This window comes from Physcomitrium patens, chromosome 11 (genome assembly GCF_059467195.1).
Source record: "Physcomitrium patens ecotype Gransden chromosome 11, ASM5946719v1, whole genome shotgun sequence".
Classification (NCBI taxonomy): domain Eukaryota; kingdom Viridiplantae; phylum Streptophyta; class Bryopsida; order Funariales; family Funariaceae; genus Physcomitrium; species Physcomitrium patens.
In genome coordinates, this window is record NC_143420.1 from 284,939 (window position 1) to 302,439 (window position 17,501).

Consider the following 17,501-nt stretch of genomic DNA (forward strand, 5'->3'; position numbering starts at 1 on the left):
AAATTGCTCCCACTCCAACAAAGAATATATTGCCCATTATTGATCTTCAATCATTTGCATCTCAAGCTCAATCCGCATCACAATAATCATGCAAACTAATGTTATCACCTCCAAAGCATAATTTAAAGTTTAAAGTACTTTTTAAGTACTTTATGATCTTTTTAATGGTTGCCCAATGGATTGATCCAGCCTTTGACATGTGTTGGATCACAATACTCACCGCATATGCAAGATCCACCTTTGCATCACATAAACTCAATGGATCAGCAAGAAATACAACATTGACATGTTCCTCACTTACTTGAGGAAAGATGTGGTTCTTTCACCATTCACCACATGGTTTTTTTTCTCTCAAAGGATATCTCCTTTCATTTAAAGAAGACCCTTCTTCTTGCATTCCATCCTTCTTCTTCCTCAATACTTGTCTTTTTTCACTCAAAGGTTGATATTCTTCATCATCATCATCACCTTCAATATCTTTATTGTCTTCATTGTTGGTTCTAGCAATTGAAGGCATACTATAATTTACCTTTTTTGGTACTTGAACTTGACTGCTATTTCCTCTATCTTCATTGTCATCATCATCTTCTTCTTCTTCTTTCTTTGTTGCACTTGAAGATGTATCTACAAACACAGCTTCACTCCCACTTGGATACTCTTCCAAGCATCAAAAGCACTCTTATAATCCAAAAATTCTACATCACGACTTTTAATGATCTTCTTGGTTTCTAAACATATTAGCCTATATGCTTTGGTACCTTCACAATATCAAAAAGTACACATTTTGTACCTTTTGCATCAAGTTTGGACCTCATACAATCTAGTACCTTTGCATAAGCAATGCATGCAAAAATCGTCATTTGTGAAATACAAGATTTCTTCCCACTCCAAGCTTTTTGTGGAGTCATTGATGTAAGTGCACTTGTAGGGCACCTATTCTTTGTATACACCGTATTTATCATAGCTTCCGCCCAATACTCATGCCTAAGATTTTGTGTATGAAGCATACTCCTTGCCATCTCCACAATGGTCCAATTTACTCTTTAGCAACTCCATTTTGTTATAGAGTGTAAGGAGTAGAGGTTTGTCTTGCAATACCTTGAATCTTTATGAATTCATCAAAATACTTTGACATGTATTCACTTCCATTGTCTATTCTAAATACTTTGATCTTGCACTCATATTGTTTCTCTACAAGAGCCTTAAACTCCTTAAACCTTGAGAAACATTCACTTTTAGTTTTAATGATGTAAATCCACACCTTTCTTGAAAAGTCATCTATGAATGTCACAAAGTACCTTGTTCTTCCAATTGATGGTGTCTTCATTGGTCCACAAACATCACAGTGCATAATCTCCAACAAATTAGTTGCACATGTTGCAACTCTACTTGGAAATGAAGCCCTTTATTGTTTGCCTTGTATACATCCTTCACAAAAAAGTGTCATGGCATTGTGGCTAAATTGACCAAGATTTAAGCCACTTACTATGGATTGGAGCTCCTTCATGAATTTGACATTCAAATGACTAAGTCGTTGATGCCAAATTCCAAACTTATCTTGATCTTGTGGAAAATCAGCAAATGCCACCACTTCAACTCCATTCACCTTCTTGCAATTGATGAAGTAGAGATTTCCATCTCTAAGGCCTTTTGCAACATTTTGGCCATCCAATGTCTTGACAAAACATCCATTCATATCAAATTGAACCTTATAACCATGTGATATAAGTTTGCTCACGGAAAGGAGGTTCTTTTTTATTTTTGGAACATGTAAAACTTCCTTCAATGTAATCCTCTTGATTTGGTCCTTCACAACAATCTCCACCACAATGGAGCCAATTCCAATGGCTTGCACCATGCCATTGTCTCCCAACTATATTTTTATTGCTGGAATTTCTTCATAAGTATTAAATGAACACTTGTATAGTGTCATGTGCTTAGTAGCACCCGAATCTATAATCCACTTTGAAATAGTAGCCTTGGAGGCTCCTTTTCTTGCCATAAAAGCATACTCATTTCCACCAAAACTATCACTATTATAATTTACATTCTCTCTATCTTCTTTCTTGGCCTTGTAGCAATTTCTAGCAAAATGACATAATTTTTTACAAATATAGCAATTCCTCATATTACTTTTTGAATTATCTCATTGGTGAAAATAGCTACCTTTGCCTTGTCTTGAAAATAGAGCCGAATCATCACTTGCAAGCTCCTTTTCTTTTCTCTTAGTCACTTTATAGGCAAGTCTTGACGTGACATAGTTCATGGTAAGCTCTTTCATGTTGATGGACTCCAATGCCACAATGAGGTAGTTGTAGGATTCGGGAAGGCTCATGAGCAATGTCAACACAATGTCCTTATCATCAACTAGTTTGTCAAGAATTGCTAGTTGGTTAGCAAGTGCTTTTACCTTGTTAACATGAGCTATGAGGTCATCTCCATCTTCCATCTTTATTGTCAAGAACTTCTTGCTTGTCCATAGGATGTTGGCAAGGTTTCTACTCTCATAGATGTTACACACAGTCTTTCATGCTTCTGCTAGTCGATTGCAAGCTATAACATGTGAAAAGTTGGCATCATCAAGGTTTGTTGCAATCATCCCAAAAGCCTTCTTTTCACGATGTTTGTACTCCTTCTTTACCTTGATATCAAGATTGTCACTTGGAGGGTCTTCACTTTCATCAATAATGTCCCAAAGGTCCAATGAAGCCAACAAAAGCTCCATTTTCTTCTTCCAATGGTAAAAGTTGTCACCTCTAAACTTTTCAATCACTCTCAAGCTCTCACCTTTACTTGAAGCTATGTCTAGGGAAGGGATGTGTGAAAGAAAATCAAGAAAAGAAAAAATAGAAATTTCAAAATCAACAAGAAAGTGTTACTGCCTTAGAAACCCAGAATGCCCTCTTTGTAATTATATAAGTGATTTCACTCTTATATCACTCTCAACTTCACATATAAGACTTCTCACAAGTCTTATACTCTATCTAAACCTCTTACATAAGCTTAGCCGTTCTTCAATCACCTCTCTAACCACACAAAACACTTCTTATAATAATAGGATAATCTCTTATGAAGTTAAGTATATGAAAGCACAAAGTTAAAGCACCAATGATGAAACTTAGCAAAGAAATATAATACTCATACTTAGTCTTTGGATATTCCCTTATTAATACTTTATCCTTTTGACTATGACTCTTGGTCCATGACTTCGTCCTATATCCATTAGATGCCCTTATTATATATAAAGAGTCAAATCTTTGACCATTAATAACTTACTTAAATTAATATTATCTATAAGATAACTTATTCTACTTTTACTTTAACAGCCACCTCCACTCCTTTTAGAGGCTCTCATTCTTGAATACTTCTTTTCTCCTACTCTTGAGTTTATTAACTAAATCTAATGCAAAACTATGAATGTGAATATGTATGTATAGAAAATGAGAGAGTGGAGGATCACATATCTTTGTAAAATTAAAATATACTAAATAAATATAAATATTTTTTTCTTATTTATTATTATTTATTATATATATTACATGTAAAATTTATTATGACACTTCTAAAAATTAAATATAATTACTTATTATTAGATAATATTTATAACATTGGATAAATACGAATTAAACTTGATTTTTTGAATTTTTTTTGAGAGGTAATTGACATCAAATATACTTACTCAAACTAATTTTTATTTTATAAGTGAATCATAATATAAATTGTACTCTCATTTAAATATAAATCAAATATAAATTAAATTTATAAATATCATCTATAAATAGAAAACTGGTGTATTAATTATAAAAATTTATTCTAAATCTATCATAATAAAAAAATTATTAATATATATAATTTCATATGAAAAATATTCATAATTTTTATTTATATATAAAAAATGACATTTTAAAAATATTATTTTTTATTTCTTAATTCAAAAATTTTAAATAAATATATATATAATATATATTAAATTAAAAAATAATTTAATATTATTGTATATATTTTAAATCATATTTACATACTACAATATATAAAAAAATTTAAAGACTAAACTTGATTGCATAAATACCACAACTATAGATATATATATATATATATATATATATATATATATATATATATATATATATATATATATATATATATATATATATATTGGTATTAGTAATTAAGTTGATGAGAAGAATTAGGTAGAAGTACATAAAAGTAGGCTAATTTGATTTTATCTTTGTAGACAATTTCTAAGAAGCTTAATAGATGCAAATTTGATTCTACAAGTGTTTGTATATTATTGGTAGGTTAAAAACTTGGCTAATAAATTGGCCTTATAGAGCAAATATTGGAAACTTACATTATAAGTTAAACATGTATCTCAAAAGTTGTATATGTATGAAACAACTTACAGAACTATGCTATGGAGCTTTTAAATTTGAAAGTACATAAAAATGAAAGAGTTAGGCCTTTTTCATTGTTATCAATGTATTTTTTTTGTCATTATTCTAGTTTCAAGAGTCTCTAGTCTTATTGTCTTTGGTAATAGTCATTCTATTTTCTTGTGGAATACATATATTCCATTTTTATCTTTTGTCATTTTAATAATAATTTTTTATTTTTTTATTTTTCTTCTTTTTAGTTTTTTAAAATTAATAAAAATATATTTATAATATCAAATTTTTTTCTTTCTTAATTAAGAATAATTTATATTTTTTAATAATATATAAATATATTTAAAATTTTAAGTTATCCAAATCTAAATTAATACTATTTATAGATTTTTTTAAAAAAATATTTTTTTATAGAAAAATTCAAATAAAATTTAACATCTTTTTTTCTATTTTATCAATGAAGAAAAAATTATTGAAATAAAAGATATTATAGCTCAAATGCAAAAACAAATAACAAAGCTAATGCTTCTAATTCATTAACTTAACGAATAACTACAGAGAATAATAAGATTACATGAAAGTGAAGATGTTGATATGATTGGAGCTACCTCAACATTGACACAAAATCAATTTTTTTATAATAGAAAATTATTCAATTTCTATTATAAATAATAAAAAACCAATAGTTGTCTTATTTAAGAAATTTGATGTTCTAGGATCAAAATTTCAAAGATTTATTAATTAAATACAATTGGTGATTGAGCCTCAATCTGAAAATTATATTATTTCTTAGGTCACAATTCATATTTATTGAAACATTACTTTCAAATTTTATTTTATTATGATTTTCATATATGTTTAAATAATCTAATTTAATTTTTTTTAAATTGGATTTTTTTGAATTTTTTTTATTTTATGTATAAAAAACATGATAAAACTTGTATTGCAATCAATAAGAATTATATTTTATATCAAAGCAATTATTCAATATCACTATATGCTTTACAATATTAATAACTTATAATTAATATTAAGTTGAATGATGATGCACTTATCAACCAATTTTTATATAGATTGAAATATGAAATAAATTAATTTATGTTGAAGTCACTAAATCTTTAAATGTTGAGTTCAAAAATTGACTTTTTTATAAAAAATAAAACTTAGCTTTTTGAATTTTAACCTAACAATTGCACAAATATGCCTCAATGTCTTTTTGATTTAATGACAATACTAACATCTTCTTTACATATGCATTTGAAAGTGAAAGACATAAAAAATTGATGTGGTATGTTTCAAATCTTTCACAAAATAAAAATAGTTCTAATACTATCAAGAAAGATTGTGCTTATCATCTTATTAAATAAGAAAGATTGTCAAATTTTTCAAATGATTATTTTTTAGAAGTGGTTGTCCTACCTACACCTTCCAAGACATAAATGTTATATAAAGATGTAAATTTCTAAAATTTTTGATTTGTGGATACTAATATTGAAAAATATATATTATTAAATATGATTCTAGAAATAGTTTGTAAAAAATTAAGGCATAAAAAGAAAAATATATATATATTTTTTAAATTCGGAAATCTAGGACATATAGGTATTAGCTAGAAAAGATATTATCCACCTCTCTTGTGAGCTTAGACCATAATTTCTTGTCATAGACAAGAATTGTTAGGATAGATCAAGATTTGATGACTAATTCTCAAATATCATTTCTTAAGATATTAAAAAAAAATCTAAAATTTTATCTACTTAGTTAAATGACACAAATAATTTTTATCTAAGAGTAAAAAAATTCTCAAGAGAACCTCAAAAAAAGTCTTTTGAAATCATTATTTTTAAACTAACAATATTGCAAAGTAGAATATAAGGCATGGAAAACCAAAAAATTACACATATATCTCAAAAGTCTAAAAAATACATAGGTTTTACTCCCAAGAATATCTTCAATAATACAAGTGTCAAGGAATTTTTTGGACTTAGTCTTAATTAAAAAAAAGAAGTCTTAAGTAAGATAATTTAAAATTAAACTAACTACAACAAAGATAATACTATACAACATTTATTTATTTTTAAATATTGCATCCTCTATAAGTTCCAAAATGATGTCTCTTGAGCATTGATGTTGAAAAATTCTTCTAAAATAATATCTTTATGATTGCTTAATTGATCTTCAAAAAATAGCTTGACTGCTATTTGGATCAATATACAGTTTATTCCAAAATGAATTGATTTCACTTGAGAAATATAGTGATGAAAACTTAACCAAGAATTTTATATGCAACTCAAAAACTCCAATTGAAGCTCTTATCTTATTTGTGTAGAAATAAAATGATTGATCATCTCAAATGTATGTAGATTATTCAAGTCTTAATAAGATTACCATCAAGAATAAGGATCTTATACTTTTGATACCAAGACTTCTTGATCAATTGAATTAAACAAAGATCCATATCAAAATAGATCTATTATAAGCATACAAATTAATATACATTAATAAAAGAGATAGACAAAAGATTGTATATTAAATCAACTATGAAAATTTTGAATGTAATTTCATGCGTTTTGGACTTACAAATATTCCAAATGTTTTATGAATCTTTAGTCTTTTTGTCTTTGATAGTAGCTATTATAATTAGTTATAGAATATACATAATTTCTATTATATATATATTTAATTTGTTTAATTTATCTTCCTTCAAATTCTCATCTTTGAGACTTAATAGACAAGAAATTAATAATACAAAACATAAAATACAATAACAAAAAAAATAAGCATTGTAAGTACTATGAAAAAATAAGATATTGAGGTAGTAATGTTTGGGCACATGGAGGTTAATGTTGATACAATCTTCTCATAAAATAAATAAAATAAGAATATTTCTATTAAATTTTAAGAATGTATAAATCTTATAAATTTTAATATTAATATATATATATGAAAAAAAATTAAAGTGTCTTAAGATTTGGAGTTTATTTAATGATCACATTGTAATTCTATTATTTATAGATACATTGATAACTGTAGTATTATATACTTGTATGCAGATTTTTTTTTCCCTTCTGCTTTCCATTCATGAAAAGCAATTAATCTTTTACAAACATGTGAACCAAATTAAGTATCATTATTTAAAAAAAATATATTGATATGTTATCATGAAATTTCTTCATATTTATTCTTCTAAAAATCACTATGTATTTCATTTCATTGTTAAATTATACATTAATTTAAATTAGGCAAAACAATATCTCTTGAATAGGTTATTTCAGTTCAATTTAATAATTTTACCAAGTTGTAATAAGAAAATAGGCCATATATAATCATACTTGTTGCGGAGGCATTGCTCGCCGTGGCATCGGAGACGAGTGTTTTGAAGGGAGCCTTCATCCAAATCGACATGGGGGTATCATACATACTCTGTATTCATCCAAAGAGAGAGCGACAAGGAGATTAGGGTTTAGATGGAGGGCAGAGCCTGCTTGAAATTCCCCTTTGCCACTATTGTCAGTGGACTGACTCGTCGCAAGCGCTGGAGTGGAGTTGCTACGCACTGCAGCAGGACGGCAATCTCCCTGACTGACCACCATGCCTGCCCCGATGATGGCCAAGAAGGCGCCCGGTGTCGCCGCCAAGGGCAAGAAGAAGGCCCAGACCTTCACCATCGACTGCGGCAAGCCCGTCGAGGACAAGATCATGGATATTGCCTCCTTCGAGAAGTTTCTCAACGACCGCATCAAGGTGGACGGTAAGGCCGGAGTGCTCGGCAACGCCATCTCCATCTCTCGCGAGAAGAACAAGATTAGCGTCACTTCTGAGAGCTCTTTCTCCAAGAGGTACAGTACCGCTTCCGTCTTGACCTCATTCTGAACTTTGTTCCCCACTATCGGCATTTTCTAGTTCCACTGTAGTTTTTTTTGGAGTTTTATACGTTTAGAACGACGACGAATGTTGTCAGCGTAGGGTGTGAATTAACGGTTAGGTTTCTCAATTGTAATGAGATGCGAAGGCACAGTATTAAGGGAATTAGGACGTTATCTTATGGATTACTTTTAATGGCTGAAGAAATTTGACTTAAGGAAGCTATTGGGGATCTTGTTCTCACGTACGGTACTCTGTTGAGTCCTGCATTGGGATTGCTACGCTTACGTATGTGAATGGCATACGATTTAATAGCACGGAGAATTATTCACTGTTGGAATTCCTAATCAGTCAATGCATTTAACCATACTATTATTGGTTTAAAAACATATCTCTTCCTGACTCTATGTAGCTTTGTTCTTCATAATTTACAGATACTTAAAGTACTTAACAAAGAAGCACCTGAAGAAGCATAACGTGAGAGATTGGCTTCGCGTGATAGCGTCCAACAAGGACAGAAATGTGTATGAATTGCGGTACTTCAACATCGCGGACCAGGATGCCGAGGAGGAGGAGTGAGGCCCAATTTTTCGAGTCCTTCGATATCAAGAGTGCGACACTGAGTTTCTGTGGCCATTTCTTTTACGTTATCCACAAGGATCCTTGACTTCGAGTTTATTTTTTCAGCTGTGCGGAATTCAGCTAAAATGAAGGATTATATACTTGAAAATGGATTTAACCGTTGTTTGCAAAAATATTTCACTTCACGATGATTCTTAAAATACATACTGTATGAACCTATTTGATTACAACGATTAGCTGTACCTCAACAGTTGAGTTTTTTTCTCTGGGTAATATGTCCTTCGAACAAATGTTGTGCACCATTTTCTGTCTGAAGTGTCACTCTGTTGGTTAAATCTGGTTCCTTTTAGTAAGCTCAGTTGTGTATCACAGTTCGCCCTCACACACAATCCTCGCGACTGGGTGCAGTGTCGGGTGCTTGTAATTGCAGTATTGCACAAGTGAAATGTAAAGGATATAATACCATCTACTTATTGTGTTGATGCAGAAAGCATATGTTACCACTTATGAGTACAATGAATGTGCTGACTTGTAGTTGTAAACGCTGTTAGCTTTGTAAAGCTGTGTTAAAATATACAGTGCTACAATGTTTTTCAAACAACATTTTCACTTACATGTTACTGAAGCATAGTTTTTATCAGAAAAGGTTGTGATATGTTGATACATTATTTACAACGAGTTTGCTTTAAAGATTGTAACGTGCAAGTGGTATTTATGTCATTTTGAAATTGGTGTTAGATGAAATCAGTTATTTATGTTCGCATAGATAAAATAAAGTAGATGGCAGGGTGTACGTCGACAGGAGGAATTAGAAGAGAAGTAAAAGGAATTGTCAACGATTTGATTACTAAAATAAACGACCATGTAATAAATTCTTACATGGGTTTCAGTACCTCCACCGTGACAGTAGCATGGTTTAGTTTTATATTATTGTTAGTAATAAGCGAATTGTTAAGAAAGATAATAGAAGCAAGCATGAGCTCAAATTGAAGATAACTTTTTTTAAACATGCTAGCGCACTTTTATCCATACTAGCGGACATGTTGAAGGCCTGGTCAACGCCTACAAATCAAGATAGTCAACTACCACATATCCTCACCAATACTTAAAAATAAATAATGCCGATCAGACTAAACATCAAGTTATTATGTGCATAACTCTCCAGCATAGATAGAATCCTGAAATGTGAAAGACAAAAACAGATTGATCAATTGGTGCTGGGCTTCGAATCTCTTAAACCTGCTGGATGCTTTACTTGGCAGTATAAGTTGATGCAAGTATTAATCTCTGCAAGAATGTACCATGCACGAGGTTGTCAGTACGGTAATCGCGCTGAGCATGATTGCACAGTAGGATAACATAATGTAACCAGGAGAGTAAGGTATCTACCGTCATGCAATTTATTCTTTGACCACCTTGTCCTCGATGGTAGCGTCGTCAGGTAGCACCAGTTTCTCACCCTTGGCTGCCTCAACTATCACCTTCCCCTGCAAAGGTCATGAAAAGCATTCGATCAGAAGATACCACGAGAAGTAAGTTCGCAATAACTTTCACCGAAATCATATAACCAACACTGGCTCTGGTATTTGAGATCAGCGACAGTGTGTTAAGTTTTACCTTCAAGACGATGTTTTCGCCGAACCATACATCTCCGCTAACTTTTAAAGAGTCCAACTCAATGATGCTGGGAATTGACTTAAATCGCTTCAAAAAATCACCAACCTGGGCACAAAGCAAAATAAGGGCATCGAAAAATCTTAAGAGGTCAAGAAAAAGCATGTACTCTCCGAACAAATCGATGGTTAGTCATCAACAAAACATTTAACGTAGAGTTTTAAAAAAAAAGTGCATGATAAAAAAAACTGGACCTTTTTGAATTCGCCACTGAGCTCAATGGAAGGATTCTGAGGAATGGTTCTTGCACGGTTGCGCACAACTGCACCATTTTGCACTGTATACAAATCTGACTGCAAAGATAATAAAATTATGAAAACAAACTTGTTACGCATTAAAAATAAACCAGAATGCGCAGGGCTACAATGTTGACAAATTCAGGACAACCAGGTCAGCAGAGTTTTGAAAATTTAGAAGTTGATGTTATTAACATTAAGAAAAAAGTCCAAATTTTATAAAACAAGTTTTACATGAGTGAAGACCTTAGAGTTGAAGAATGCAAAGGTGTGAGGCTTAAGAAGTGGGTTATTAGTGACTTTTTAGCGCAACAGTGTCCAAAATCTTCAAAATGACATTTTACCTGAACCAACAGTAAGTCTGATGTAGCCTTCACGGGAAGGAACCGAGATCGAGGAACGTTCACACCAATTGCCCTATCGAAGAACTGCCATGTTTTCTCAGGAAGTTAGTTTGAGAATCAAAAACCTCATAGTTTGCACCTACGATAAGAAAAAAATGTACACTAAAGAAAATCTTGCTGTATTTGGGTCAGAAGAGAAAGCACATACCCGAATTGCAGCACCCGCAGCTGTTTCCAGCTGAAGAACTTTCACGCCATCTACTTCCTGATGATGGAACAAAGGTTGTGAGAACAATTAACAGATTCGGAAGAAGGAATCGGTCTGTGGCATTACAGCAAGAAATGTTCAGTGAAGTACATTAGTAATTACCTTGGGGTTCGGAATAATTTCCATTTGCAAAGCATCGGCTTCGACCAGCCTCTTGATGGCCTTCAAATTTACCCACCTACAGGGAAAGCACATGAAATTGTCAAGCTTCTAAACCACTTTCAGCTTTATCATCAATGAGAACTTCAGCAAATCTCTACCAACCTATCTAGCACACAAACCAGAAAAGCATTTTTAAGTACCAAGCCCAAGCTGAGCGTCCGAGAGCTTACATGTTGTTGGTGTTGAAAATTTTGAATTTGTCGATTGACTTGAACTCATTCACCTGCAAGGTAAGATTTGTTTAGCAGGTGGCTTTGGAACATGTCGAAAAGTCATTAACCGACAGGCAATACTCAATAAAATATCAGAGACGAGTTATCACTTACATGCTCATCAGGAACCTGTGCGATTTCCAGAAGCTGCATACACACAAATATAATTACATGGTTAGAGGGAATGTGACGGCGCGTATAATTTGTGACCAAGGAATACTAACAAGGGAGCACTTTTAGCAATTCCATACTGTACTTTACGGAAATGTGAAATACACTTCATCCTCCAAATACGATCACTTACCTGAACCCTGTCTTCGTAAGAGATCAAAGTTCCACCCTTGACATCAGCAAGGGTCTTTGGTGTGACTTCCATGCAATACTCGTTCTGGTTCTCGACCAGATGGTTCAAAATTTCTAGAAAACAGTTAAGGTACGCATTTGTATAAAAATGGACGAAAATTATCTAAATCAGAAACAATAGCAAAAGGGGAACCAGTAAACATAGAAATAAAAAGAACCAAGTGAAGAATTCGGATACTGAGGTCAACAATCGCTCCCAAATTGTCAGAATTGGCAATAAACACGTACTCCTTGCCCTGAAAACATGAGGTTTGAGAATCAGTGTCTTCCTGCCTAGGAATGTTTTATTCAAAACCATGACGTAGACAGAGCTTCGAAGTACCTGGGCAATAAGCTCGTCGAGCTTTCCAGTGTTAGCGAGTGAAGGGAACACGTCACCATGACCGGGTGGGTACCTGTAACAAATAGATGCAACATTAGAACTAGGCTTCAAGGCGGGCTAAGGTTCAATTTCATTAGACTGGTTGCGATGCCAACTTGGTACACGTAAATCACGCATCCTACCAACCAGCGTTGTCTGTCTTGCCCTTGGCAGGCCATGGAACCATATCCTCTGCAACAACGCGAGGGTACTGGCTCTGTAATCAATAATAAGAACGTCAGTGAGTAAGAATTCCATTTAAACCGTCGAGAGAAACCAGAAGCATCAATAAAAAAAAAAGAGGCTGGAGTCGACAAAAAAACAGAGACTAATAAAATACCTGATTGAAAGTGATAACCTCCAGCTTCGAGTCCGCATATCTTTCAACGATCTGAGAAACTCACAAATCACTTCCGTCAGGAAAAACGAAGAAGCTACTCATCACAAAGATAGGTGAAAAGGATCGAATCGATTGGATATAAAGAAGAAATGAATGTGATGTCGAGATCAGCGAACAAAACATAATTTAGAAAATATTTGTAACAGAGTGAGTGATTGTTCAAAAGCTGAAAAACCTGTAAAGTATCTTCGTGGGTATTGAATGAGTTCATCAAGACCAGGGGTACGTTGGCGTTGTAAGTGTGGTTGAGATTCTGAAAATTAACATGAACAAGTGTAAGTTCCCGCACGTTATCACATTTCGGAAGCCTACGTGAGACTACTTGGCGTGCGACTGACGTTCTGCAGTAAATTAATGAGACATCTACAAGAAACTCCATGAACAGGCTCATACCTCGATTTGCTTCACAATCAGGTCCAAAAATGTCAAACCGTTGCGAACCTCAATAACAGACCTACATTACCCAAATGAATAAAATATCAATCGCGTACCCTCACCCCACTTGCAGTTCCATGTGTTGTTAAGAATGCAAAAATTAGGAATACAATACATCGTCAGATGACGTGCGGAGTATGTTTCATAGATCATTAGTGACAAGAATGTCTTGTGGCCGCCGATCCACAACTCTTACTTTGGACCAGTGCATCCCATTGTTGTTCCAAGACCTCCGTTGAGCTTAAGCACTGCAAGCTTGTCAAGAAGCGACTTAATTTTGACTGGATCTGTAAACAACGGAGGAAACAACAATAAGCACTATCGCCAATATCATAAATCTTAAAGGTGCAAGTCGATATATACGCAGAAACTGAAGACATCACTCTTGTTGTTTAAGTCAACAAAATCAGGCCCGTGAGTAGAGCTGAATGAAGGCATAAGTTCTCACCATCGGAGAAATCGGCCAACTTGTCATACGGAACGACAACCTCATCGGTTGGAGCCTTGATATTCTCCCATTGAATCGCTTCACTCTTCCCACTGCCAATTCAGGATGCATCCAAAAGTGAACAATAAAAATGAACGAAATCCGCATTTGGTTTACTTTAATCAATTTGTTCATGATTCCAGAACAAACAAGTTGTACAGTTACATTTTATGTTAAATTGGGCGCTTTTGCAATACTGCATTGCAATTCTCCTAACGACTTCTGCCTTCACTACAAGATTACGAAAAATCAAACTATACTTGAAACAGTAAAAATGATCATCTGAACTATACGTAGAATCGATTGTACGATTTCGCAGACAATGCAAGAAATGTGTAAGGAATGTAGTCGTTGTTGAAAACAGATCAAGTTCATGATGAAAGCTAGCTATGGAAGAACTCTATACTGAGAAATAAAATTAGTGTAAGATACGCTAGTAACAGAATGTACAGTTATACGAACCTCAAATATCGTCCAATGAGTTTAAGAAATCCTTGCTTTTCATTATCGCTGCACAAGACGAAAACTAAGTTGAGAGAACATGATATTCGCTGCTCAATGCTTCAAATTCATACTTAACACAACAGTTCCTTCGAACTTCTACAGCACGATTTCACTTGAAGAATGCAACAACCTGCTTGCACTATACCACAAAGCCAAGAGTTCAAAGTTTCATAAAAACATCGATAAGCAGCGCGTGCCGCATTGCGGATCGTCGAATTGATCAGGTCTGATTACCTTCCCAAATCACTAAATATATTTGTTTCAATGTGGCAGAAATATTAAAGCATCGTCAAGTTAGAGCAAAAGCGCTTGCAAAACAATTCACAAGATACTCCGTCTCTCAAGACAGAAGATCCAGAAAAAAGATCCACATTGAAACAACCACGGACCAAACTAGCATTAAAAACGCGGAGATTTTCTAATAAAGAATTACGTATTCATTTCTACACCAGGGCATCCGCGCAGAATATGCATACTAAACACGACACCTACACTGCTCTGCCGTCATGGACACAGTCGGCAGCGCCGAGTCACATTATCAAACTTCGCGCGACGAAGGTAGAACAGAAACATCCGCAATGCCTTGTGAAGTGAGGAGATTGTCAAGAAAATTTATTCCACCAGCATTGCGAGAATAAGCGAAGCTCGAGATGATCACAGAGCATAAAATCCCGCAGCGAAGGGAAACAATGCACATCGCAGCAGGGGAGACGGGAAAACGGTGCTGATGGACCTGATCTGGTTGAGCGTAGCCAACTCGAGGCGAATCCGATCGAGCTGATCGACTTTGGTGGTAGCAGGAGCATCAAGCACGGCCGAGGCCATCGCAGAGTAAGCGAGAAGTGTAGTGGAGGTGAGAGGAGAGAGCGAGGGATGGCGAGCAAGACAGACAGACAGAGGAAGAAGTGCAGAGCACGGAGAGCCAGAGAAAGGGCCACAATGGGGACGAAGCGTGAGGGCCTCTTTTGGGCTGGGGTGGAAACACACTCACTCTCTCTCGACACCCGCAGGTTATCTACTTCTATCCCGTCGGGTCTCAAGCGAGCCCGGATCTCGAGCTCCGACGCGGCTCGGTGGCGATCGCGAGGAGGGTAGACGGCACTCTCCGCCGCGTCGAAACGGGTGAAAAGAAGGACGGTCGGCTTACATCCAACGCTCACCTGGTCCCTCACTCACTCACTCACTGCTGCTGCTGCTGCTTCTGATGCCCCATCGCATATGCTGCGATTCTGATGGCTGGCGCCGTGTGCTTCATGGAGCGACGGATGAAGGTATTCTGTTCGTATGGAGATTTGTATAATGGCGCATTGATTGGGAGTGTGAGATATGGAAGACATTGTGTGTGTGTGTGTGTGAGAGTAGAGGTGCGCTTTTGTTTTGTTTTGTTTTTGTTTGTTTGTTTTTTTTGTTTTTTTTGTTTTTTTTTTGGGGGCTTTTGTTCGTTGGGGCCACGTGTGTATGCGTTCCCAACGCAGATCTGACTTTCGCGTACTCTGTAAGCAAGGCGTCCATGTGAGCACTCTGGATCTTGGTGAAGGAAAAAATAATAGTTAAAATACAATAATATCTCTTTCGGACATTGATGGCCGCCAACAATCCATCTTTGTGTCATCCATCCTCCACAATGAATCTCTCATTCCAAATTTGTGACAGGTCGTTTTTTGGGTACTTCTTCAAATTCTACTTTCTTGAACGCCTTTTATTTTTATTTTTTTACCTCAATTATTCCCTGAAAATGTGGGTTTTCAATGTGTCACTCCAGAGAGCAACTGTAAAGGCCAACATATCTTTTTTGCACACATTCAATCCAAAGTAGCCAAAGTAGAAACAGTTTTGGAGTAAATTTTTTTCATTCATTTCTCCTCCAGAAAAAAAATCTTATATAAACATTATTTCGAAACATTTATAAGATGACATAGATAGGTTTTTCTCTGTGTGGTATGAAACCCAAACACCATCTTTGCTATGTATCTATATACAAACAAACTCACAAAAAGTGTGTGTGTGTGTGAGTGACATTCCATCTGTCTTATTTTCTGCTCCATAGATGCACATGTTATCATTCCAAATAATAATGTATAAAACCAAAAATCAATCTAATAAAAATAAAAATAATTAAAAAATTTACACCATAAAAAATGACAGCAGACTGATAGATCCGAATCTGAAGGGAAGTAATCAATAATGATGTGATGACCAACAACGAAATATTTTACAACCTTAACTGCTTGCATGTACATACATATATACACACACACTCTCACGATAAGACCATCCAGTAAAATGCTGGACGCTATATGAAGCGGCTCAATAGGAATATAAACCAAGCAATAATGAAAGCAGAGTATATATGTGTGAATGTATTGAGTCGTCGAAAACACCATATGATCGTGTCCAAATTCCAGTATCAGCATTAGTACTATTATTCCGATCACAAAGGCTCGAGAGTGCTGTGCGCTGGGATGAGGTGCAGGTCTACCGAAAGTTTCTGCCCATCACTTCGTCAGTGGAGTTGGCCTCTGCCAACGCCGTCGAGAGGAAGATGATGAAGATGAAGAAACAGAAACAGAAGCAGAGGCAACCGATACACCCCCTTCTGGAACCATCCTTGTCGTTCGTGTTATTTCTTCGTTTTCTTTCAACACCAGGCTGAATTAAGTTGTTGTCTCACCGAACTGTTTACTAATCTAGCTGACACATGTACAATGCTGCTCCAAGCACTCTGAGGTACCGTGGCAAAGGTGGGTTTTTAATCCTACTGACGAAACCTCTTCTTCGACTTGAGGGAATTTAGAAACATCAATTTCAGATCCAACACCACGTTCATGTTTTACAAAGGATATTATTGCTTGATTTTGTTTAATGTAATCTTGCTTAAATATGATGTAGTGCATGATCAAGTGTACCTCAAAGGTGTATGCCTTTCGACTTTGTCATTGTTTCTAGCTCTAATACTTCCAATTTTTTTTTTTTATAAAACTGACTTATCTACTTGACTATGGAAAGATATCTTTGCATTTTGAAGATAAAGAATAATAATTTAAGTATCAACTTTGATATAAAAAGTATTGATATAATATTTTTGTAGTTTCTTGATGTCAATAAATTGTGAGAGTAAATAGTATTTTATTTATTGTAGAATCCATCAATGACTTGCATGCTTTAGATTTCTTAGATAATAGTTATTCATTAATAAGAATATTCTATTAATGAATATACAAAGA

General features: G+C 34.4%; 2 protein-coding genes across 2 annotated transcripts; one reads left to right on the forward strand and one right to left on the reverse strand.

The window, feature by feature from the left end:
* Positions 1-7,912: 7,912 nt before the first annotated feature.
* LOC112288714 (large ribosomal subunit protein eL22y) lies at positions 7,913-9,300 on the forward strand. The gene is made up of 2 exons (XM_024533206.3): positions 7,913-8,224; positions 8,684-9,300. Exons 1-2 carry the CDS (start codon positions 7,977-7,979, stop codon positions 8,826-8,828), a joined length of 393 nt encoding a protein of 130 aa, XP_024388974.1. The 5' UTR covers positions 7,913-7,976; the 3' UTR covers positions 8,829-9,300.
* Positions 9,301-9,795: 495 nt separating this feature from the next.
* LOC112288713 (UTP--glucose-1-phosphate uridylyltransferase) lies at positions 9,796-15,202 on the reverse strand. The gene is made up of 20 exons (XM_024533205.3): positions 15,011-15,202; positions 14,236-14,283; positions 13,735-13,826; positions 13,483-13,573; positions 13,245-13,305; positions 13,027-13,104; positions 12,792-12,842; positions 12,595-12,668; positions 12,413-12,485; positions 12,269-12,326; positions 12,032-12,144; positions 11,842-11,874; positions 11,686-11,738; positions 11,456-11,531; positions 11,294-11,350; positions 11,086-11,169; positions 10,700-10,798; positions 10,449-10,553; positions 10,221-10,318; positions 9,796-10,118 (listed from the first exon to the last, which is right to left on the reverse strand). Exons 1-19 carry the CDS (start codon positions 15,100-15,102, stop codon positions 10,232-10,234), a joined length of 1,425 nt encoding a protein of 474 aa, XP_024388973.1. The 5' UTR covers positions 15,103-15,202; the 3' UTR covers positions 9,796-10,118; positions 10,221-10,231.
* Positions 15,203-17,501: the final 2,299 nt, after the last annotated feature.